At 47.4% G+C, this 26,036-nt stretch overlaps 1 protein-coding gene across 1 annotated transcript in view; it reads left to right on the forward strand.

Moving 5' to 3' along the window:
- Positions 1 to 550: 550 nt before the first annotated feature.
- PCSK6 (proprotein convertase subtilisin/kexin type 6) overlaps positions 551 to 26,036 on the forward strand; it is a 189,611-nt gene continuing 164,125 nt past the window's right edge. The window contains 2 exon segments of the mRNA XM_037832888.1: positions 551 to 672; positions 674 to 818. Coding sequence (XP_037688816.1) covers positions 551 to 672; positions 674 to 818 — 267 coding nt within the window.

Raw genomic sequence — 26,036 nt, forward strand, 5'->3', positions numbered from 1 at the left:
GGTCTCCTGCGGAGAGCCGCGGCCCAGGGCTTTTGCCGCAGCCTCTTTTCCCTCGAATCCAGAACCCTGGTAAGGCCACTGTCGCCTCCTGAGGCGAGAAGGCCCGACCTTGGACCACCACCCCACCCCACCCCACCCCAACTAGGCCAGGGAACAGGGCTCACCTGAGAAGCCCCCCGAAGGTCCTTCCCGCTCTTGGCGGAACACGCGGGGCCGAGGCCGCCGCTGGGGACCGCCCCGGCCGCTTTGGGTCTCCAGAGCCACCAAGTCTGAGGAGAAGTTCCCGGGTGGCGGGGTGGCTCGGGCTCCCCACCCCCAGGGCGGGTCGCGGACTCGGGCGCCCGCCACACGAGCGCGGCCGGGGACGGCCTCCGGGGCAGCGCGGGCGGGAACGCGCCGCGGCCGCCTCCGCCCTCCCTGGCTCCCGCCCGCGGCGGCAGCGGCGGTGGTGGCGGCGGCGGCGCTTCCCGGCGCGGAGCGGCTTTAAAAGGCGGCAACCCCACCCCCCCGGCGCACTCGCCGCTCGGCGCCGCGCGAGCCTGCCGCTGCCATGCCTCGGCGCGCGCCGCCTGCGCCCGGGCCCCGGCCACCGCCTCGGGCCGCCGCCGCAGGGCCACCAACGCCACCGCCACGGCCGCCGCGGGGGGCGCGCGGAGGAACGGCGGGCCCGGCTGCTGCTGCTGCTGCTCGCGCTGCCCACCGCCTGCTCCGCGCCGCCGCGCCCCGTCTACACCAACCACTGGGCAGTGCAAGTGCTCGGCGGCCCGGCCGCGGCGGACCGCGTGGCCGCGGCGCACGGCTACCTCAACTTGGGCCAGGTGAGTGCGGCCGCCCCGCGCCGCCGAAAACTTTGGCTGGCGCGGCAGGCGCGGCGCGAGGGGGCGCCCCCGCCGCCTGCCGGGCGGGCGGCCGAGCGTGAGAAGGGTGTCCCTGGCGTCTAGGGCAGGGGGTGGGGGGCGGTTGAGACGCCTGGCGGGGGGTCGTCCCGGGAGGGCGGCACGCGGGACTCTCGGCGGGGAGGACACGGGGATCCGTGTGGGCGCCCCTGCAGGCCCGGCGCGGTGGTGGCGGGTCCCCGGTTGGTGCCACCAGCTCTGGCGCTGGGAAGGGTGGCCCCCCGGAGCCAGGGTCGGTGGAGGACACCTGCCCGGCTGGCCGCGAGAGGACAGCCCGTCGCGGGCGCCGCTTTCTGTCCGTGGACGTTGTCTTCAGTGTCCCCATCCCGCTGCACTCGCGCCGTGGCCTCCAAGCCCCGCCGGCCGGGTCGCGCCGGCCCCTCTGCCCTCGACGGACGGCAGGGGGTTCCGGACCCTCTGAGGGCGCCGGGGGCAGGGGGCTCACTCGATGACATGAGCGTGACCCGGTGACTGTGGCCGCGGTTCCGCAGTGAAGGGGGCCCGCTGCCTGCGCCGGGCCGCCGTCGGGAGGCTGCCGGGGTTGTGCAGCAATCGCGGGGCCCAGGAGCTGCACCCCAGGGCTGGAGGCGAGGGTCCTGCGTTAAAAATCTCTCTGGGCAGGGAGGGAGACTTTTTGTCTCTGCGAAGGGGCTGTGTGATCTTAGGCACATCACTTCCTTCTCCGAGCCCCGGCATGCTTCTCCGTGGGGACTGGGACAGTGCCGTCGCGTGCGCTTATTGGGGCGATACAGTGATGCCCCCTCGGAACGCGCGCCTGCTTCGCTGCACGCCAATTGCGGGGGAGCCCGAGTTCTTCCGCGGCCTCGGCGTCACTGCAGCCGCTGTCGCTTAGAGAAGGGGCCAAGCCCTGGCACGAGGGTCCCTTTCTCCTGCCCCCAACCCCGCGGCGCCCCGAGGAGGCGGGCTGAAGGGGGGGGGCTCAGCGGGCTGCAGAGGTCCTACCCGAGGACCTCACTGTAGAGTTAACAAATCTCTGCAAACTTCACAGTGAAGCGGAGCCTCATAACTCAAACCCTAGTGCCAGGCAGTATTAAATTTAGTTTCATCATTATTCGTGACAGAAGCTGGCAACAATTGGTGCGGCCCTAATCTGAGTGATGTTTCTTCTGCATCCTAAGTCCATGAGTGTGATGTTGATGTGGCCTTCTGGAAAATTAGATTCTACCATGTGAGCCAGCCAGGGTTTATCTGAAGAACACAGAAACACTTTCCCTATGTCTTTTTTTTTTTTTTTTAATATTTTGACTGCTGAGGTCTCTTTGAACATCCTCTGATTGAAGATTGTGCCTTTGGGTAGCAGTGACTGCGTTTGTCTCTTTAGCCCCTAAATCTTCCTGGCTGATTGTTGCGAGTGACAATGGTACCCCTCCTGAATCCACCCCATCATCTCTCCTCTGGTTTGCTCACCCCAGCTCCTGCTACTCTTGGCTGCTCTGCCCAGGTGGCGCAGCAATTCGTCTTCAGCTAAAAGTGACTCTTAAACTGCTTGGTAAATTACAAAGAATCCTAGCTTCTGGCTTCTATAATTACACCAGCAGAGGGGGAAACTGAAACTGAGCTGTGAGCTCCTGGATGCAGCAAGAGAGAGAAGCAGAGAAGTGCATGGAACTCCCCTCACCATTTCCTATCCCTGAGCATCACAAATACCCCATCCCTGGCCATGCCTGTGGGTGAAAAGGTCTCTCCCTGCATGCACCCCGTCCTCCCCCTGGACATGCTGGGGAAGGGGGCACTGGTGACTCAGAGTCCCCCAACTCTGTTGGGTGCAGCCAGTTAGGTCATTCAGTTTGGTGAGCTCCATGCCAGGGTATCGCCATGGAGACAGTGGCAACCTGAGGAAGTAGTTTGTTGGAAATATGAGCCATCGCGAAGGTAGAGAGGGGCTCCTGGGTGACATTACTCAAGGAGGACCTATTATTCCCTATTCCAAACCTACATTACTCTTTCCCTCCATCAAAGTGCCCTGCTAATGTGGAAAAGGCCTGGGGCATTCCAGCCTCTACCCACTCAGTAAGAACTCTTTAAAAACCTTATTTGCCTTTTAGCCAGGAGAATTTGTGACTCATAAATAAGATGCAGATATTATTAGCTTTGATTTGTAGATGCTTAAATGGAGGTGAAGCAAGGAAAGGAAGCAGCTCGCGTTCACCCATTAAGCGTGTGTCACTTCTGACAATTAGGCTCCCTGTTCTTTGTCTCCTGCCGTCTTCCCTGGGTGGATTTCCTTTGTGTAACTTTCCAAATGGGCAATTAATTAGTTTTATACTCTGTACCTGCCCTGACTCACAGCCTCGGCTTTCTCGTGGATCCTGTTGGACTCCAAGTTCTCGCTTGATTGTTTTACTTTCTTTCATACAACTGATAACCTGATTAAGTTTATTTTACATGGTCCAAAGGTAAGGTAGACTGGTGGTTGTTCCCCATTCTTGAGTCAGGGATCTCTGAGAATCTGTTGAAGACTCCGGATCCTCTCCATTGAAAAATATGCACTGTCAGGAGCAAGGCAAGCTCACCTCTTTTTGCCTATTTATCATTATACTGAAGGTCCCAACTAATGCAAAAAAGTTATTTTTTAAAAAAAGGAATAAAGATTTGGAAAAGTCAAAATTGTCATTATGGACAGACAGCATAACTACTCGCATGAGTAATCCAAGAGAAGTTAGAGACTAAAAATTAGAACTGATAAGAGAGTTGAGCAGGTTGTTTGAGCAACAGTAGCTATTTGAATAGATAAATCATAATTCATGCTAGCATAAAAACTGTAAAATAGAAATAAATTTAAAAAGATTATGTGAGAATTTTATGGAGAAAATTGCAAAATAGTTTTTTAAAAGGATTGAAAAAAGGAAGTCTAAGTGGAGAGAGACATGTTCAAGTATGGAAGGACTGAATCTCACAGTTTCTCCCAAATTTATCAGTAAACTCAATGTAGTCTACTTTGAGCCCCCAACAGGTTTTTACATGGAATACGAAATCACACAAACTGATTATAAAATTCATACGGAAGAGTGAAAACTATGAATACGTCATACAGTTCTGAGAAAGAGGAACACAAGGAGAGGGAGCTTGCTCTACCAGATAGCAAGACTTACCCTAAAGCTGTGGTCCTCAAAACACCTATGGTACATCAGTGGACAGACTCAACCCCAGGCACACATGGGAACTTGTGTGGGTGGACAGAAGGCTGACAACTGGGTGGAGAAAGGATGGGCTGTTTCGTAAATGATGCTGGGAGAATCGACTCTCCATGTGGAAGAACAGTTAGGTCCTCGTCTCACACTATAACACAACAATAAATTCCAGATAGAATTTAAGCCCTGAGTGTGCATAAAACTTTTAGAAATAAATATAGCATGGTATCTTTGTGACATTGGGAAAAGAAACGATTTTTCAAACAAGGCCCCAAAAGTACTAATTAGAAAAGGAAAAGATTGATATATTAAAATTAAAAAATGTATATAACAAAGATAATCAGAAAGTTAGAAACCAAGTGGTCTCCTAGGAAAAGTATTTGTCACACATCTAACAAACAACGGATTTATATCCAGATTATCTGAGAACTATCAGTCAATGAGAAAAAAAAGGTGAATGCCAGGTACAAAAATGGGGAAAGTATGTGAATGAGGAATTCAATGCAGAGGAAATTCAAATGACCCATAAACATAAGGAAATTTTCTCCACCTCCCTAGGAGTTATCAGGGCAATGCAGCTTAAGGCAACAACCACATACCATTTCACACCTATCAGACTGGCAAACATGGAAAAGTGTTAATTAACAATCATGCATTGGCAAGGATGGGGGCCGAGGGGAACTTGCAAACGCTGCTGCAGAAATTAGTATAAATACTTTGTAGGGCAATTTGGCAGTACCTAATGAGGTTCAGCTGGACCAGCAAGTCTACATCTAGAGCTCTCCTGGAAATAAACTCTTGGAAGTAAGCACAGGAGAGGTGTATAGAATGTCCATAGAGGCATTTTCTTTTACAGTGAAGGGGAAAACAGCCTAAATATCCATCAATAGAAGAATGGAGAGATCAAAATAGTCATGCTATTGGAATATATGGAATGCTACACAGTGGTTAAAAATGAATAAATGATCTCTGTTTGTTCATTTTTATGAATGAACCCACACACACATATACATATCAACATAGATAAACCCCCAAAATGAGGTTGGATAAAAAAGCTAAGTTGCAGATGTGCAATATGATGGTATTTATGTAAGCTTTAAAAAACACACAAAAGACTACCATATTATTGAGAGTGTTTACGTATGCAGTAAAAGTATAGAAAATGGGTGGGAAGGATACACCTCAAATGCTAGTTAGCAGTAGTCTCTTAGGAAGGGAGGGAGCGCAAAGAAACTGGGGAGAGGAACTTCAAACTTGATCTGCAGTGTTCTAATTCATAATACACAGATGTATATGTATATATAACATATAGAAACTAAATGCAAAATTGTGTTTAGGTATTGCCTTAGTTTGCCAGGGCTGGGTGGCTTAAAACAATATGAATTTATTCTCTCACAGTTCCGGGATCGAGGTGTGGGCAGGCTGTACTGCCTCTGAAACCTGCAGGGGAGACTTCTTCCTGGCCTCTCCCAGCTTCTGTGTTTTTCCAGCAGCCCTCAGCATTCCTTGGTTTGCAGCTGCATCACTCTCCGTGTGCCTGTCTGTGTTCTCTCCCCTTCTTTTAAGGACACTAGTCCTATTGGATGAAAAGCTCACCCTACTCTGATATGACCTCATTTTAACTTAACTGTTGCATCTGCAATGACTCCATTTCCCAACAATCTTAATAGGTACTGGGATTAGGATTTCAGCATATCTTTTAGGGGGGACACAATTCAACCCATGGCAACCATTTGCAATTTCCTGTTAGTATCAGGATAATTACATATGGTGATGCATGCATTCATGTGCACAAACACACATATACATACATAACCACACGCACACAGATGCCTACGCACACACACATTTGTGCACAGATATATGTAAACTGTCAAAGAGGAAAAAAGAAAAGAAAAACACACATCGCACACACAGCATTTTGTTCCGAATGGCCTGAAGCATATCTGGAGGCACAGGTGCTGGCAGGCCCCAGAGGAGGAAGCTCTGCTTTAGACCAACCAGGCTGGGTCTTTCCAATTGTCCAGGAAATGATGACCCTGAGAAACGCAATGTCAGGCTCAGGTCATCCAGCAACTTGGAGGCAGGGGTGAACACAGCACCCAGGAATCCCGGCTCCCAGCCCACCACCCTCTCTCTCCCCCATGCTTCTTTCTCCCTTGGCAGAGAGAGTGCCTCCACTCTAACCCGTGTGTACCTTTGACACTGATGACTCCTAGAAAAGTTGTTTACATGAAGAAGACGGCAACAAAATATTCCCCACAAATCCAATCAAAACAGCTCCGAGTCTGCAGCTCTTGGAAGTGATGTTTATCTTAAACACGTTGCCCTCACACACCATACTTTCCCTTGCATTTTTGCTTTGCCTGGGGTATTGAGCTAATTTGTTGGTTCTGTGTCTGAACATAAAAAGACAGGCTGGCTGCCAGGGGCCCTAAAAGATCTAAGAGTTTTAAATGATTTTGAACTTGCCTTAAATAGTTTTACTTAAAATAGCTACCGAGCAGGACATACCTGGCCCAGAATTTCAGGTGGACCTGCCTAGTTCATTTGTCAGCAGAGAAAAGTGGTCTCACTGCAGATTGCCTGTTCACAATGAAAAACAAGTCGAAACCTTTGCCAGGCAAGAAAATAATGGGCCAGAACTTGTTCCGATCAGTGTCAGAGGCTTAAGAGGGGCGGGGGGTGGGGAGCCCAGAATAGCAGTTACCTGTGACCTTGTTCTGTGATATCGATTTCCAGTCTGATGCTCTTTTGCTTTTATGCTCTGAGCCAAGAGCCATGCTCACAACTGACCTGGGAGTGGAAAAGTAGGGGTTCTGGGGATGTCCCAGGAGTCACAGGCAAGATGGGCATCCTGGAGCTTCTTGGATCAGACATTCCTATTTAAGACATTAATTCAGATGGTAATAGATTCCAGTGAACAGGGTCTTTATCTGAATCAGTGGGCTGGGGTGGGCAGACGTGACCGACGCTGAGCTGGCTCCAGAAGGCAGTGTCCAAAGGGAAAGCCGGAATCATGCCCGAGCCAAAAGCTCAGGTGCCCAGTCCACTGGAAAGGTTTGAGTTTTTCTGGGCAGAAACCAAGGCTGCAGATCAAAGTCACTGTCATTGCCAGAGTAGGGAAGTCTGGAGATACTATCTGGGGGGCGCAACAGGGTTATTGAGGAAGCCTGTCTATGAGACCCTGAACTCCAGTGTCCTCCAACTCCATGCCATCTGGGGATATCCACAGCACTTTTGGGTCCCTGAGCCTCTCACAGGTTTGCCATCTGAAATGTGACTCCTCCAACATTCCCCAGGCCAGTGCAGGTGGCTGAGCTGCGCACGGGGGCTTCCAAGTCCTGCTTGTTGCAGGTGCCACCTCCTGGCTCTGGGGACTGCGTCTGGCCTTTGCATTGAGCAGGAGCCCTGGAGTGGATGTTGCACAGGCCCTGGGTGTGTGTGGGGGGGTCGGTGTTCTAGATCATGAGCCTCATCGGACACCCACCCTGCAGGGAGGAGTCGCCAGTCCTGTTTTACGGGGACCAAACCTTAGGTCCAGTTAGATCCTGACTTGCTGCCGATCAGAAAGCTGTGGGTGATGATGCCAGCCCCAACCCATGTCCTCAACTCCCATCTCTCCTTTGCAGAGAAAGGGTAAGCCCTCCGACGGAAAAGCCTCCCAGCTGTCCTCGACCGCTGACAAACACACCTCCATGTCTTCTTGCCCTCCACCCGACTCTGACACACACACATTCACACGTGGACGGAGGGACACACATGGGGCACATGCTCTCACACATACACAGACACACATGGACACATACTCACCCTTATACAGACATGCACACAGGCGCACCCAGACACACATACAGACACATGTGAACACACACACCCCTTTCCCAGGGACGCAGTGCAGCACAGGAGCATTTTTCTGTCCAAGAGAGTCAGCATGGAAACCTACACATGTCTCTCCACCACGGAGGGGAAAAAAACCCCAGCCCCTTTTGGTCGTCCCCAGATATCATACCCGGTTGCTCAAGCTCTGCTGTTATAAACCTCCGTCTCTCTGCAAGGGGACTATCTGCCCTGTTGCCTAAATTTGACCCCTGGGAGTCCCCTGGCCTCCACTGGCATCCTGTAGCTCACATCCTATCTGTAACCAAACCCCCCTCCCAAAAAGTCCCTCGTTTCCATCCCCTCTGCTCCTCCCCATGCCCACTGCCCACCGCCCACCACCAGCTGAGGCTCTGCCCCCTCTCACTTTCCAGCTTCATGCCGTGGGCCCTCCCTGCCTTTCCTCTCTTCCAAAATGATCCTGTCGCTCTCCTGCCTAAAATCCCTTAATAACTTCCCACTGCTTTCCCAGTAAAGGCCAGGTTCCAAAAGTGCCTGCCAAGGCCCTGTGGGACTCCCCTGAACCTCCCCCTTTCATCTCTCACCACACTCCCCTTCCCAACCGCAACCCCATCTCCGGCTCTCCCGATCCACTTTCTCTTGCTCTTGCTTGTGTTTAGGCTTTCTCCTGCAGCCTGCCCTGGTTTCCCCAGGCCCAGGGGAAATCTCTTCTGCCCTCCTCTGGGCCCCAGGCCCTCACTGTCATAATGTGGTCTTTGACTCGTCTGTCGTTTCTCTCCTTGGATTTGGTGAGTCGGTCCAAAGTTGATCTTTTGGCTGCTCCGTATGGTCCTCTCCGAGTCCAGTTCTGCCTCCTCTCTGATGGCCGGGAAGTCGCAAAGGGTAGCCTGTGTCTGAAGCTCCCTTTTCCATTTATTCAGCAAACGTCCGTCGTGCTGTCACCTGCTCTTGCTGTCACCGGCTCTCACTGGAGCTGGGCCCTCGGAGGGACGTGAGATGTGCTCCCTGCCTCTTCGTGGACGGCAGGGGCGTAAGTATCTGTGAGCCCTCATGGTCAGGCCCATGGCCTTTGAGCATCAGTGGACGGAACCATCTTCACCCACGGCCTTTATATCTGTTTTTTGTGTGTGTGTGAAACTTTTTATTTTGAAATAATTTCGAACTTACATGGACAGTTGCAAAAATATTTCAGAACCCCTACAGAGAGCTCCAAAGGCCTTTTTATCTTAATCTGGTGCTTTCCGGAGTGACCCCATGGGCTGACCCCTCCCGCCTGTGTTTCTGCCTGGGACAGCCGTTCCTGCGATGCATACTGGTTTGCTTCCAGGTCCGCTCAGCAGAGGCCCTGAGCCATAGTCCCTCTGGAGCCCATCATGGACACTGTACACCCAGCGGGGCCTGTCATTCCCGTCAAGTCATTCATCTCCCCATCGTCCTTGGGGCCCTGTTGCTTTGAGGATTTTGGGTCCTGGTGGTGGGTGCCAGGCCCTCTGTCCATTCCCGCCAAGGACGGCTGATGAATAGCCTGTCAGCCTTCAGAAGCCTCATCCTCCACAGGGTGGGACTGGCAGCCATGGGTTTCCATGGTAACCAGTCCATCAATGCCCTCAGTGTAGAGATGATGGCACTTTGAGCAGAGAGGAAGAAACAGTCTCATTGTCTGTCCTTGGCCGCCTGGACGCAAACAAGCCTATGCTCATCCTGTCCGCGATGTGGCCGGCTCTGCCTGCCGCACATAGAACCACCTGCTGAATTGGGCCTGGACAGGACCATCGATTTCCATTTCCTGACACTCCTGGGGGCCCCCAGATTTCCTGCTGTGGCCAACCCCGTTCACAGAGGCCGTGTTGGGCAAATCGGTCTTCTCAGCAGGAGGAAACAGGCTGCCTGGACCAGCTCCTGCAGCTCCAAGCCTGAGCGGTCCGCTGGGTGGCATCACCCCAGTGGGGTATCAAGTCAGCAGTCATGTCTGTGAAAGGGACCTTGGTTTCCAAACGTCCGTCCTTTCGTCTCAAAGCATCATGTCAGCAACTTTCAGACCAGATCTCCTGTGTTCATTCAGCCTGAACCTACTTCCTGTCCACAAAAGGCCCAACTCCCACCTTGGCCATCTTTGCTAAACTGTCTCCCATGGGAAATCCAGGAACGTGGTGTCGGGGTAGGGAGAGGTTACCAATTTTTAAGATAGGGTCCCCTCTCCCAAGGCAAGACTCCCAGGGTGCCCTCGGCACCCCACACCTGTTCCTCCGCTGGCCCTTTCTTGGTTAAGGGAGCCAGCCTAGTTCTCCAGGCCAGAAGCCGGGATGCCACCCCAGACTTCTCCCTTCCTCCCACTCACACCCATGGCCACAGCCCTGCTCTCCCACCTCCTGGTCTCCCTCCTGCTACCCACTCAAACCCCACACCACAGCCCAAGCCTGCTTGCTTGTTCTTCAGAACCACGAATCTCATGGTGTCTGTTCCCTGCTTTAAAACAGGCAGAGGCTCCTGTGTAGGAAAAGCCTGATAACGTTTGCCCTTGGTGGGCGGGTCACTCCCTTCTGCTCCATCCTCAACCCCAGAACCCCTTGCTTTTGCCACATGCTCCTGTGATTCCAGACCTTTGAAACTCTGGACACTTTCGCTAAGCCTTTTCTTTCTTTTGTGCTGCCTCTTTGTTGTGCATTTGGCCTGGGGTGCCCAGTTCCTGTGCGGCCACCCTGGAGAGCTTAGCTCTTCTATAGGAGTCAGTTTCCGTGTTGTTTTCTGACTTGTCTGCTGCCTGGCAGGCTGAGCACTGTCCTCTTGGACTCCACGGTGGGACTCGGCTAGGCCCGGCCATCCCTTCCTGCTAAATGACCCACAGTGCACATGGCCACAGTGGTTGGGGGCCATGGTGTGCAGGATCCTGGTGTGCAAGGCCATGGTACATGGTCAGGGTGTGCACAGCTATGGTGTGCAAGGCCATGGTGTGTGCAAGACCATTGTGTGGGCACCCACAGCATATATGATCATGGTGTGTGGTTATGGAGTGGAAGGCTGTGGTCATGTGTAAGACCACAGTGTTCAAGGCTATAGTATACATGGCCACAGTGTGCAAGGCCATGAGTGTGCAGCCACAGCATGTACAGCCATTGTGTGCAAGGCCATGGTGTGCACAGCCATGGTGTGCAAGACCTTGGCATGCAAGGCCACAGGTTGTGCAAGGTCATGGAGCATACAGGACCACAGTGTACAAGGCTACACTATACGGCCATAGTGTGCGGCCACAGTGCATACAGCCATGGTGTGCAAGACCTTGGGGTGCAGTACCACGGTGCCCAAGGCCTTGGGGTGTAAAAGGCCATGGTGCGCGCACAGCCACGGTGTGTGCTTGGCTGTCTGCCTCCCCACTGGACCCCAAGCACCTGCTGGTCAGCTTCTGTACATTACTACTTTTTGTTTCCTCGGGACCCAGTCGGTTCCCGGCCCATGGAAAGTTTAGTGAATGAGAAACCTTTAGAATTTTTTTATGCCAGGACCCATGATTTCACTCCCCAAAGGTAAATGATCCTCAAAGCGTGAGTAGGACGGGGCATGCTGGCTTTATTACTTTCACTTCTGTTGCAGCTCAAGGAGGCTTCTGGGGGATAAATACCTATAATGGCTCCTTATGGACAAAGATGAGTTTTCCACCCGTTGGGCCATGTATGTGTACATGTTCCCTGGGTGACCTTCTTGCCCAGTGTCTGGAGTTCGCCGCAGGGACCTGAGAATCAGGGCTGCAGACACCCCCTTGGTCATCGTGGCTGGGGCTGGCAGATCCTGGACTCCTTATTAGTATCTCTGAAGTGAGGCGTGAGCTCCACACCCCAAGGTGGGCTGGAGGATGGGAAGAAAAGGAGCCAAAAAAACCGCAATGTAGACAAACACCAGGAAGCTGAGGAAGTGGGGTGGGGTGGGGTGAGACAGTTGGGGACATGGGAAGGGGAAGAACAGGAGAGAGAAAAGAAGGCTCAGGTGTGCTTCAGAGCTCAGCGACAGTGTTTCCTGGTCAGAGATTTTATTTCCACGAAGCTTGATCAGTCTCTCTATCCACCACTCCTGACTTACCATCCCGGTGCCGTCTCCCAAATGCATGCGTGTGTGGCTGTGTGCATGTGTTTCATTAGAATGGATATCTGGGTCAGCCCAAAATGGGTTCCGATATCACCACTATAAGGACCACCAGCCGGCTCTCGAGTAGCACTTAAAGTCCACAGGCACACTGTTCTGCTAATTGTCCCAGCACCCGGGAATGAACCCATTGCATAGAAGGGCAAACTGAGGCACAGAGAGGCCAAGTGACTTACTGCAGCTTAGTAAGTGGCAGAGCAAGGATTTGAGCCCAGACAACTGTGATTTCAGGTCTTACTCATGGATGGCATGTGTCCACATCCATACTAGGACAAGCTGGCAAGACCATGTGGCATCTGGGCCAAGCCATGGAGCTTGAGTTGGGGTTTGGAAACGGAATAAAGGCAGAGGGGTGCACTCCAGCAGAAGTGCCCCGGGGAGTTACTTGTCCAGTCCCAGTGAGAGTGAGGGAGGCTGTAGGAGGCCCTCAAAGGTTTCTCTATGTAGTAATGAAGGCAGGCACCAGCGTTCTTAAAGTGGGAGTGGAAGAATCTCGAAGGCAGGGAATTTTCCTTGGACAACACCCCCACCCCTTCTCCCCAGCAGATCTCCATATGTTTCCCACCTTCTGGGAGGAAAGTGGAACATCAGAGCAAGAAAGCTGGGACCCAGAGAGAAGAAGAGGTGCTTAATGCGGACTGAAAGTTACAGAGAGTGGCGCAGCCTTAACTGTGTTATTAAATGGTTTGCATTCCTGGATTTCTTAAAGTGCGATATGAAAGTAATACACATAGGCAGGAAATTTGGAAAACGGGAAAACAAACAAACAGAACTGCAAAAGTCATCCATAATCCCACTGCCCAAGGATAATTCCTGTAAACATTTGGACCATGAGTTTTGTGTTGCTTTTTACTCGGAGTGTGTGTGCATGCATACATAGTGTGTGTGTGCACACCTTAATGTCTTATACAAGTAAGACTGTACAGTTTGGTGTCTTGTACCTCCCAAGTCGATAAGTCTTCTGTGGCATAACTTTGAATGGCCGCTCAGCCTGCCCTTGCGTCGCTGGCCCCTGATTTACTTAATCTTTCCCCTGTGGTGGGGCAGGTAGGTCGGTGGGCTCTTTATGACACCTTGGGGAGGTGACGTTGGTGCAGCTGGCTTGGAATGTAAGGACGCATAGGAGGCGGAGGGGTTTCCATCAGTACCCCGCTTCCCACTGGCGTGCCCTGCTCCTCTCCCTACAGCTTCCTGTAGCAGCCTGTGCCTTGCCTCCTGCTTTTTCCCCATCCTACATCCCTGGTCTTGCAGAGGATCCAGGACTCAGTAACATTTGTTCGATTCAACGTATATCGATTTTTTTAAAGCATATTTTTTATTGTGGAACATAATGTAATACATAAGAAATGATAACTTTCCAAGTGCAATTTAACAAATAATTAGCAAATTTCAAAGAATGTTATGGGTTACAGTTCAGTTTCAGTTATTTCCTTATTGTGAAATTTATATGCGAAAAGGTAATAACTTTCAATGTACGATTTAACAAGTTGTGCCAGTTTGAATGTGTTATGTCCCCCAAAACACCATGTTCTTTAATGCAATCTTGTGTTAGTGTTGATTAGGTTGGAATCCTTTGATTCCATGGAGAGTGACTTAATCAATTGTGGGTGAGACCTTTGATTGGATAATTTCCATGGAGGTGTTACCCCACCCATTCAAGGTGGGTCTTAATTGAATCACTGGAGTCCTGTAAAAATGTTCACGGAAGGAGGTGCTGCAGTCAAGAGAGACACTTAGCAGAACACACAGGAGCTGAGAATGGAGCTGGAATACAACCTGAGATCAGAAGACTCCTGCCATGTGCCTTCCCAGCTAACAGGTTTTCCGGATGCCATTGGCCTTCCTTTGGTGAAGGTATACTCGTGTTAATGCCTTCATTTGGACATTTTCATAGCCTTCAGACTGTAACTTTGTAACCAAATAAACCCCCTTTGTAAAAGCCCGGTCCATCTCTGGTGTTTTGCATAACAGCAGCATTAGCAAACCAGACCACGAGTATTTATGTAAGAAATTTCCGAAAATGTTATGAGTTACAGTACCATTGTTTCAGTTATTTCCTTATTGTGAAATGTAACATATATACAAAAAGGTGATAACTTTCAAATTACAATTTAACATGTAACTGTAGAGCAAATTTCAAAACATGAATGCTATGGGTTACAGTTCCACCATTTTAATTCTTTCCTTCTAGCTATTCTAATACCCTAGCAACTAAGAAAAAGAAAATTATACAGATTCATTATTCATAGTCCTTTGTTAAATTCTACCTTGTCATTTGCTACCCCTTCCTCTAGTTTAATTCCTTTCCCAATCTTCAGGGATGTCTAGGCAGTTACTACCCTTACTTGTTCATATTGAAAAGGGGTTTCGACGTTATTATATATAGATTTTATTGAGCATTTTTTTTATTTAAAAGAAATTACACCTGTATTATAGAAATACTTTTCCATTATAAAGAATTCAGATGGCACAGAAGTATAAAGAAGAAAAATCCTGACTCTCCTTTCTCTCATTCCATCCTCAAATTACCGTTTTCCCCAGATGTCACCCCTGTTTGCACTTTAGTATAAACTGTAGTGCCTTTTCTGTGCCTTAATAGACACATGTACGTCATGTAGACATATAGAGTTTGGCAGGTGGGGAGGGGGGTTGGTTCTTTCTGTATTATGGGATTATGCTGTGCATGTTTTTCTAAATCTAGTTTTCCTTAGCCTAACTATAAATCTTGGAAATCTTTCCATGTCAGGCCTTATAGATTCACCTCATTTTTAAAAAGTAGTTCTGTGGCATTTGGTGATGTGGGGGAATTATTGTATTCCGCCATTTACCTATTCATGGTCATTTGCTTTGCCTCCAGTTTTTTCCCTATTATAAACAGCATTGTCGTGGTCGTCCTATTCATGCCTGTCCGTGAGCGCCTATGAGCGTTTCTATAGGATACATAATCACAAATAACAGTTACCATAATTAATAATGATCACGATACCTCTCTGGCCCTTATGTTGCACCAGGCAGTTTTCTGAGTGCTTTCCATTCATTAACTCATCTAATCTCAAAAACCCTATCAGACGCTATGATTCCCATTTTACAGATGGGCAAACTAAGACCCAGAGAGGGTACGTAACTTGTCCAGGGTTTCTTGGATTGGCAGAGTTGAGCTTTGAACACAGTCTGACAGAGATTGGGGGACTGCTGAATCAGAATTTAAATGCATTTTGCATCGGGTTTGGCATTGCCAGGGACTCTCTGGAAAGGCTGTGCCAGTTGACACTGCCTCAGAAGTGAAGGCAAGGGTCCTCTCCGATCTTGGGTGGAGGTGATCAGTTGTGGTATTTGCTAACGCTTACTGGTAAAACTGAGCTCTGGTTGTTGTTTTAATTGGCTTTTCCTGTTTACTTGTAACGTTGAATGTCTTTTCACGTATTTATTTGCCGTTTTAATTCTTTTCTGAATTGCTTATTTATATTCTTTGTCCAGCTTTTGATTGGGTTGTTTTTTATCTCGATGATTTGTAGGCTCTCTGTATTCTGGTTATTAATATCTTGTTGTTAAATATATTGCAGATATATTTCTCCTATCTGTCACGTTTCTTTGAACGCTGTTCAAAGGGTTGGTTTGTTTGCTTGTTGCTTTTTGAAGTAAAATCTGCAGTACCATTTGTTTGCAAGGCTTCGGACTGGTCATTTTCTATAATTCAGAGAAGAACATGACAGGGTCCCTACCTACAACAGATGAGAACTTAAGTAACGATTGTAAGAGCAACAGTGAATGTGCAGAGGTGGAATCCGAGTGCTTTGGGGTAACAGAGGAGAGCGGGGCTCATTTTCACCTGGGGAACTGAGAGAAGGCTTTGTGATCTGTGGCGTTTGAGCCAGACATTGGTCCATAGGGTTTCCACTGCCAGAGGGGACTACGCTTTTGCAGTTGGATCATGATTGAGTGTATCAATGAGCATCATATTGGGAAACAACTCACCTGCTGTGTCAGGTAAGGGACTCCCGAAGGGGGTGATTGCAGAGGTGAGAGCGGGGTGAAGGGAACCAGGAAGGAGTACTGGAGTGCATGGCGTCTAGCAGTGGTGGAGTGCTGTAGCCCAGGGGAAAATGGTGTTAGCAGCGCCCAGTGGGAGCTGGCCCTGTGGAGTGGGGGTCCATGGGAGGATGTATACTCTCTGGGGACTCCCGTTGCCAACCCCCCCTGGAAATGGGGCCGTCTGGAGGGCCTCTCCTTCTGGGACACAGAGCAGGGCAGAGAAGGGTGGAAGATGGAACTGGGGGAAAGCAGTGGCTCAGGGAGAGGAATCAGCCAAGGGAGGATAAGGCCAGAGGTAGGAAGGTTCTGGGTATGATAGGAACTCAGCAAGTTGAAGACATCATGTTGAGTGAAGTAAGCCAGACACAAAAGAACAAATACTGTATGATCTCACTGATACAAAATATTTAGAATAAGCAAAATCATAGAATCTAGAATATAGGTTACCAGGGGCTGGGTTGGGGTTTAGGCAATGGCCAGTTAATGTTTAATTGTACAAGGTTTCCATTTGGAGTGACGGAAATGTTTTGGTAATTGTTCTCGTTTGCTAGTGCTGCTGGAATGCAAAACACATCAGCAATGGATTGGCTTTTATAAAGGGGGTTTATTTGGCTACACAGTTACAGTCTTAAGGCCATAAAGTGTCCAAGGTAACACATCAGTAATCGGGTACCTTCACTGGAGGATGGCCAATGGCGTCTGGAAAACCTCTGTTAGCTGGGAAGGCACGTGGCTGGCATCTTCTCCAAAGTTCTGGTTTCAAAATGGCTTTCTCTCAGGACGTTCCTCTCTAGCAAGCTTGCTCCTCTTCAAAACATCACTCACAGCTGCACTTGGGGTATTTGTCCTCTCTTAGCTTCTCCGGAGCAAGAGTCTGCTTTCAACAGCCCTCTTCAAACTGTCTCTCATCTGCAGCTCCTGTGCTTTCTTCACAGTGTCCCTCTTGGCTGTAGCAGCTTGCTCCTTCTGTCTGATCTTATATAGTGCTCCAGCAATTTAATTCAGACCCACTCTGAATGGGTGGGCCAGCACCTCCATGGAAATTATCCAATCAGAGTCACCACACACAGTTGGGTGGGGCACATCTCCATGGAAACACTCAAAGAATTACAATCTAATTAACACTGATAGGTCTGCCCACACAAGATTACATCAAAGATAATAGCGTTTGGGGGACATAATACATTCAAACTGGCACAGTAATGGATGGTGATGATGATAGCACAACACTGTGAATGTAATTAGCAGCACTGAATTATATATGTAAATGTGATTAAAAGAGGAAATTTTAGCTTGTATGTATGTTACTAAAATAGAATTTTTTAAAAAAAACATAGAACTGTACAGCACAAACAGTGAACCCTAATGTAAACCATGGACTACAGTTAATAGTATTGGGGAAAAAAAAGAATTGATGTCATTAGAGAGTAAGGTGTGTCTGCCTGAGCACAGATTTTAACATGGAAAAATGAGTCCATTTTTGGCCACCATTGCACTCGGTCCAACACACTGTTTTTCTAAACTTAAACAAACAAAATCCCCATTTGTGTGCCTCCTGGAAAAGTCTCATTTCTGTAAAAAGAAAAGAAACCTTATTTCTGTCCTACTATCAAAGTAACTGTTTATGACTGAGCTCATTGGCAGTCTTTTTAGGCATGTTTCTTAATTTCTCTTTTGCAGGAGTGTGACACTGTTAGCCACTAGCAAGAAGTTGGATGTGTTTCAAGGACTTAAACAAGTTTATGGGCCGTTACTTTGTCTCTCTGAGGCTGTCACAGCTCTTAGCTTTAGCATCCAATGCAAAAGTCCATGTAAAGAAATGGATGCTTTGTGTTTCTTGTTCTCTTGTTTCTTGTTTTATAAAATGGACTTAGTAGACAATATCCAGTTCTTTAGGTTTGCTTTTTCAAGGAATGTGATGTTCTATCTCCCTTTCAAAACCAGTCACACCAGGAACAGTGTAAAGCCAGATTGACTCCTTCTGTACACTAAAAGTCTTAAAATCCAAATGAAACCTCGGAAGTTGATGTGGTTCCACAAACTAACTCTAGAACTAACATCTTTATGAGGCTTATACGGGGAAATCAGGACCCAGAAGCCCACATAATGACAAGTCGTGTCTCACCAGCGCTGCTATTCCAACTAAGTATGTTTCCAAAACCTAACCAGGAAACTCTTCCCACTTTTCCATTTTGATTCTCACTCATCAAGAGCCCTGAATGTGTTTTCTGTTTTCTTCCTTTGTCAAGAGTTGACTGGCCACATAGAATGACAGAAAATCCCATCTCAAAGCCAATTTATAGTTCTCACTAAGAATTGGTTCTACTTTCAAGCAATTCGTTCCTTTCCTGAAGTCGGTCATTTGCAGTGCTTTGTACTTGGTCTTTGCCCACCACTGGGCCAGCCTGGACTTGTCTTCGAGCCAGACAGCTGCCAGCCTCCTGCCTGGGTCTTTCTGGACATTGACCTCGTGAGGGAAATATTTCAGGACCAGGCTGTGCCATCAAGAGATGCGGATGTGTTGGACTTCCTCACCTGGACTGGTGTTGATGTTGTCACAAACATTGGGACTGGCGGTTTGATGTGCTGAGCTCTCAATCATGGGGCATGCCCTTATGAAGCTCGTTACTGCAAAGGAGAGGCTAAACCTGCTTATGATTGTGCCTAAGAGTCTCCTCCTGAGAACCTCTTTGTTGCTCAGATGTGGCCTGCTCTCTCTCTAACTGAGCTATCTCGACAGATGAACTCACTGCCCTCCCCCCTACGTGGGACCTGACTCCCAGAGGTGTAAATCTCCCTGGCAATGCAGAGTATGACTCCCGGGGATGAATGTGGACCTGGCATCGTGGGACTGAGAGTATCTTCTTGACCAAAAGGGGGATGCAAAATGAGACGAAATAGTTTCAGTGGCTGAGAGATTTCAAATGGAGTCGAGAGGTCACTCTGGTGGATATTCTTATGCACTATATAGATAACACCTCTTAGGTTTTAATGTATTGGAATAGCTAGAAGTAAATACCTGAAACTGCCAAACTCCAACCCAGCAGTCTGGACTCCTGAAGATAATCATATAATAATATAGATTACAAGGAGTGACAGTGTGATTGTGAAGACCTTGTGGACCACAATCCCTTTATCTAGTGTATGGATGAGTAGACAAATGGGGATAAAAACTAAAGGACAAATGGGGTGGTTTGGGGGGGATGATTTGGGTGTTCTTTTATCACTTTTATTTTTTATTCTTGTTCTGGTTCTTTCTGATGTAAGGAAAATGTTCAGAGATAGATTGTGGTGATGAATGCATAACTATGTTATCATACTGTGGACAGTGGATTGTATACCATGGATGACTGTATAGTGTGTGAATGTATTTCAATAAAACTGATTTTAATAAAAAAAAAAAATTGGTTCAACTTCCCAGCAATTGGTTCCTTTCCTGAAGTTGGTCATTTGCGGTCCTTTGTACTTGGTCTTTGCCCACCACTGGGCCAGCCTGGACTTGTCTTTGAGCCAGACAGCCGGCAGCCTCCTGCCTGGGTCTTTCTGGACAGTGACCTCATAAGGGAAATATTTCAGGACCAGGCTCTGCCATCAAGAGGTCTTTTTTTTGTTTTTCCTTTGGAAATTGGAGGCAACTTGTTTTTGCGTTGGCAGCTGACTGTCTCCCCACGGCGTCTGTGTTTTATTTGAAGAGTGCTGTCAGGCTGCATGAATTAGATGGCAAGTCTCGAGGGCAGGGCTGTGTTTCTGCATGCATTGTGGTCACGGACCAGGGCTTGATGGGTCGTTAGGAACAATGGACTCAGCTGGGAGGGGACCATCAGCTTGCCAAACCAGCCCTGTCCCTTTTAAGTGATGTCCTTTTGTGCTCCCCGTCTTCTCTGGGATGCACTTAGCTGTGGGCCTGTTTGATGTCAGGATCAATCTTTCATAGTCAGAGACAGCGTCATTGACTGACATAGTCTGGTGCCGTGGCTTCCCCAGGCTGGCCGTGGGGCTCTGATGAGGAGGGCGAGCTGTGCATGTTCCCTCCCGGTGGCTGGCTTGTCCTGGGGTGTGGACCAGCCGTCCACTCTCCCTGCCAACTCTGCAGGGTTTGGGGGCACTGCCTCTGCTTTACGCTCAGAGGACGGTGGAGCTTCCTTGTGTGGTCTAGTGTGTTTATCACAATTTTAAAAAAGTTTCTTATATCCGTGACTGGGAGAATGGGTAAACAAATGTGATATATTCCTAGAACAGACACTCTATTCAGTAATAAGAAGGAACAAACGGCCGATACGCATAACGACATGGGTGAATCTCCTGGACGTTCTACCCAGTGAAAGAAATCTTATCCCAAAGAACGCAAGAACACATGCTCTATGATTCTGTGTCCATGAAGTTTTAGAATGGACAAAATTACCCTGTGGCAGATAAAACACTCATCTGTGGGGTGGGGATTGTCTGGAACATGCCTGGGGAAGCTTTCTGGGGTGATGACTATATATCTTTTTTGTTTTTATTATTGTATTTTATTAGAGGGATTGTAGGTTTACAGAAAAGTCATGTGTAAAATACATAAAATACAAAGTTCCCATATACCACCCTCTTACTAACAACCTGCATTAGTGTGGTATATTTGTTATAATTCATGAAAGAACATTTTTATAGCTGTGCTATTAATTATAGTTGTACCATTAACTATAGTCCATCATTTACATTAGGTTCACTGTGTTGTATAGTCCCATGTTTTTGTTTTTGTTTTTAAAATTTTTATTCTGATAACATGTATACAACCTAAAATTTCCCCTTTTAACCACCACATTCACGTATGTAATTCAGTGCCATTGATTACATCCACCACCATCCGTTACCAGAACTTTACAATCAACCCAAATAGAATCTCTGTTCAACTCAAGCAGTAACTCACATTCCCTACCCCATCCCGGCCCCTGGTAACCTATACTCCAGATTCTGACTCTGTGAGTTTTTTCCTTCTAATCGTTTCGTATCAGTGAGATCATACAATATTGGGTCCTTTTGTGTCTGGCTTATTTCCCTCAACACGATGTCTTCAGGGTTCGTCTATGTTGTTGCCTGTATCAGGACTTCTTTCTGTGCTCTGTATCTTGATAGGAGTTTGGATTCATAGGTGTTTACTTTGATCAAAACTCAGCAGATGCACAGTTAAGATTTGCTCATTTCATTATGTGAAAATTTTACCTCCAGAAAAAAAATCTAACAAATATTGAGCTCTGGTTAAGGTTGTGTATAAGTATTTAGGAGTATTTAGCAAATCTGCGATTTTCTTTGAAGCCACCCAAAGCAAGATGGATTGACTCTTGGATCTATGGAGAGAAACGTCAGGGAGCAACTTTAGTAAATATGTCATTGGTAGAATCTAGGGGGGGTGTATAAAATTGCTTGCCTGTATTGTACAGTTCTTTCACCTTTGCTGAATGTTTGAAAAGTTTCAAAGTAAAAAGGTTGGGGAGGGGGTAATGTCGCTTAGAGTAGTGGCAGGGCCAAGGGTGGATTTGGGAGAGATCATCTGCTGTCTCGGAGACATAATCATAAGTTTGTGCTTCGAGATGAGGATTAGAAGCCTTCTGGGGATTTAAGAGAGCAAACAAGGTCCTCAAAGAAATCCCCATGGAATCTGGGTTTGGGGGTACAGGCTTTTGTAAGGCGTGTTCCAGGGGTCACGCTGGCGTCTGAAGGATTAATGCGGCTTCCTGAGCCCCGAACTTGCTCAGGGTTTCAGCCTGGGAAGAAGCATCCCGATAAATGTAAACCAACAGAGGCCATCCTGCTTTCAGGGCCTTCCTGCAGAGGAGAGAGAAGCTGGCACGGCACCCCTGGCATGGGCACAGCCGTCTCGGTTGCTTGCCTGCTAATTACCTCCTTGGTCTTGCCCTGCGGAGGTTTTTCTAGTTCCAGGATGTGAATTATTGACTCTCTGTAGAATTTTCAGCCCCTTTTCCGTTGTCAGATTGGAGGTCAGGATCAGCAGCTCTTCCGTGCGGCGTCCTCATGGAGGTGGCCTCGGCTGCAATCGTGCCCCTTTGTGACCAAGGCTGGTTCCAGATCCTGGTAAGGATGTGAGGGGCTCACCCTGGCCTTGCCGCCAGACTAGATGATACTACAGACACACCAAGGGGTTCCCGGTGCCAGAAGCCCTTCCTGGGAGAGAGCAAAGCTGAGGATCTGCTGGTAAATTTAGGGCATGTGTGAGAAGTGGGGGAAGGGAGAGAGGCAAAGAATGAAAGCATTATTCTAAGAAGCTGCTTTTATTTATAGATTCTCCCAATTCTATTAAAACGAAGGCCAGAGGGGTATAAAACTTGGAATATGTAGCACATAATAGAAATGAAAGGATGTTAAGTTAAAATAGGGAACAGTGGTGAAATGAGAAGAGTCCCATAGTACTAACAGGAAGATGTGACGTTTTTCTGAAATAAAAGCATCTCTGAGCACACCTCACGGGGAAAGTGAATTAAAATAGGAACTTGGTTAGGAGAAAACTTGGAAGGAAATGTAAAATATTTCATAATGAAAGGGAGAAAGTGTTAAGCTGACTCAAGGGGCAAACAAACACAGAGATTACACTAATTACATTATAAAGACAAATAAATAAAATGACATTGTTATAAAAGGAAATAAAACAAATTAAATGCCTAATATACTTTAAGAGAAATTGGCAAGAGAAAATGTATTAAATATGTAAAGAACTATAATTTTCTGGTTCATTCTGGCATTAAGTACAGTGCCTTGCCTCCAGTATAGAAAGTGAAGGATTTTTGATTCCTGAGCTCACACATTTATGGGACAAGATAACCAAATAAATAGCTACTGAGATTTAGACAAGCTGGAATCAAACAAATGCTTGTTAAATGGAGGAGTTGATGAACAAATGGGGATTCCCTAAAGTAAGGAGTTTAAACACACACAATCAAAGGAAAAAGCAAAAGATGGACCTTCTAAGATCAAAATGTAATCCGTTAAGGAAAGAAAGAAGACACATCTCTTTCCCACCTGTCGCTTGACCTCTCTGCACTTCAGCTTGTTTTTCTGAGAAATAGTAGTTCATAGCATCTCCAACAAGCAAAGGCTTGGAATAATGCCAGGCCATGGTGGGTGTTCAATGCCCAGGAACATGACCGTTGTCATAGTGAAAACCATTAAACAATAAGAGGGAAAAGAGGAAAATACAGTGTCATTGAAATGTCAGGAAGTGGAATCAGACTAGGGGAGCACAGCCTATTTATTTGTTTGTTTGTTTGTTTATTTTATTTATTTATTTATTTATAATTTAAAATGTGTAGGACAGTTGCAAAAATAATGCAAAACCCATACAGAGAATCCAACATATCCCCCACCTGGATTCCCAGATCCACCAACTTTTAACATTTTGTCATGTTTGCCCCATCATTCTTTCTCTCCATCTATCTTTCTTTCCATCTATCCATGTATCCATCTAACTGTCTATCTATCTATCTGTCTATCTATTTTTCTAAATATTTGGGAGTAGGTCATTGTTCTAGTTTGCTAATTTGCCAGAATGCAAAACACCAGAGATGGAATGGCTTTTATAAAAGGGGGTTTATTTGGTTACACAGTTACAGTCTTAAGGCCATAAAGTGTCCAAGGTAACACATCAGCAATTGGGTACCTTCACTGGAGGATGGCCAATGGTGTCCGGAAAACCTCTGTTAGCTGTGAAAGCACATGGCTGGTATCTGCTCCAAAGTTCTGGTTTCAAAATGGCTTTCTCCTAGGACGTTCCTCTCTAGGCTGCAGTTCCTCAAAAATGTCACTCTTAGTTGCACTTGGGGTATTTGTCCTCCCTTAGCTTCTCCAGAGCAAGAGTCTGCTTTCAACGGCTGTCTTCAAACTGTCTCTTATCTGCAGCTACTCTCTCAGCTTCTGTGTGTTCTTCCAAGTGTCCCTCTTGGCTGTAGCTCCTCTTCAGATTGTCACTCACAGCTGCACTGAGTTCCCTCTGCCCATCAACTCATTTATATGGCTCCACTGATCAAAGCCCACCCTGAATGGGTGGGGCTACGCCTCCATGGAAATGATCTCATCAGAGTTATCACCTACAGTTGGGTGGGTCACAGCTCCATGGAAATACTCAAAGGATTCCAATCTAATCAGCACTAAAACGTCTGCCCCACAAGATTGCATCAAAGAATATGTCTTTTTCTGGGGGATGTAATACATTCAAACCGGCATAGTCATATACATCATACTCCTTGAAAACTTGATACTCTCATGTTTATTTCCTAAGAAAAAGGATATTCACTTATATTACCATCCTAAGTACAGTTATCACTTCCAAGAAATGTAATGTTGATACAAAGCTTACAGTCTGTATTCCAATTTTTCATATGTCCCAATAATGCCCCTTTATGGGCATTTTCTTCCCCATTGTTAGATCCAGTCCAGGATCATGTATTACATTTATTTGTCATTTTCTCTTTGGTCCCCCCACTCTCTTTTTATTCGTTGTGTAAATATATAACTATTTATTTTTAAGTAGAAACTCAAAGCTAGTAAAATGTGTCATAGGAAAGATTTCTGATAGTTTCTTTTGGCTTTCATATATGTTTTGGTAAAAGATTAACTGATTTGAAAGGTTCAGGACAGAAAAGCAGAAGTTAAACCGGACCAGGAAAGAACTGATAGCCCACGACTGAAGCAGCCGGGATGTGCCCACTGCTCGAAGGATGCAGGCCCCCAGCGAGACACCCGGGCTGTAGCAGCTCTGCTGAGCCGGGGCTGGGGTCTTCCCCTCTCAGCCCCTCGGACCGCTTGGCATGTTCAGCAGGGCTTATGCCCACCAGCCTTGATTGTAAAGGGGACCCTTACCCTTGAAATTAAGGATCTTTTCTTAAGGATGAAATACAAAGTTGTGGATTAAGACAGCAGATTGAGGGTCCTGTCAGTTACTCTACTCTGGCATCTACAAGGCCACCCAGAAGCTTCTGAAGGGATAGTTTTTTGCCTAAACGTAGCCAAATAGGGTATGTAGCAGCTCTGTGCAAATGCGCATTTTTCTATTAATTACAACTGACACATGCCCATCTTCTTTCATTTCTGAATGAGAATCGTGTGCCAGGAGATGCTGGATTTTTATCCTTTTTTCAAAACTTTTATTACTCTGAGCATCACGACACTGACCCTCTTAATTAAATGAGCAGGAGTTGTAAAGGGGACTGTAGGAGCTGGAAGGCAATAGGTGAGTTGTTTTTTTCTCTGCTACTCTCCCCATTATAGCCAAATTGCCCTATAATGCATGAAGATGCATTTTTCATTTTATGGGCCTATTTTGATCTGTAGCTTTTGTAAATGGAGTCAGTGCCAGAAACACGAACTATAAAATCAGAAGAACTAACCCCAACACTTTTGCTTACAAATTGATCAACCATCGGTGAGCCATTTAATGTTTCTGGATATCAAATTGTTCATCTGTAAAATGTGATTATAATCATAACGGCCAACATATAGTTCTGCATTTGGCTGTTGTGGGATTGCAGTGTAGACTTCGAATTGCAGTGTAGACTTCAAATTGTTATTCTGGTGTGAAGTTGGCCGCCTTGACTGACAGGTGCATTCTGTGCAAACCCGGGGGAGCTGTGTGGATGCTGACACCAGTTCCACCATGACAGCCGAGGAGAGTGGCTACCTCCACTTACCTGTGTCCACTGCAGTCCCCACCCCACATTTTGTGTGCTTTGGTTCCATGCTGGATTTTGGGGGGAGCCATAGAGTACTAAGTATCGGTGGAATCCTGGAGTCACGGCTGCCTTCTGACACAACAGCCAAAGTTGGAAATGATCACATTGCTGAATTTAATTTAATCAGTAGTCTAAAAGCTCCCCCATCTGAAGGTGGAGAGTTTGCATTCTGCGGGGGAACACCAATTTCAGAGCATCATCAAATATTAGGAATGTATTTCAATCAGAAAATGTTGGCTTAAGCAAAGTGGGACTCATTTTTG

Source organism: Choloepus didactylus, chromosome 4, assembly GCF_015220235.1.
Source record: "Choloepus didactylus isolate mChoDid1 chromosome 4, mChoDid1.pri, whole genome shotgun sequence".
Taxonomy (NCBI): domain Eukaryota; kingdom Metazoa; phylum Chordata; class Mammalia; order Pilosa; family Megalonychidae; genus Choloepus; species Choloepus didactylus.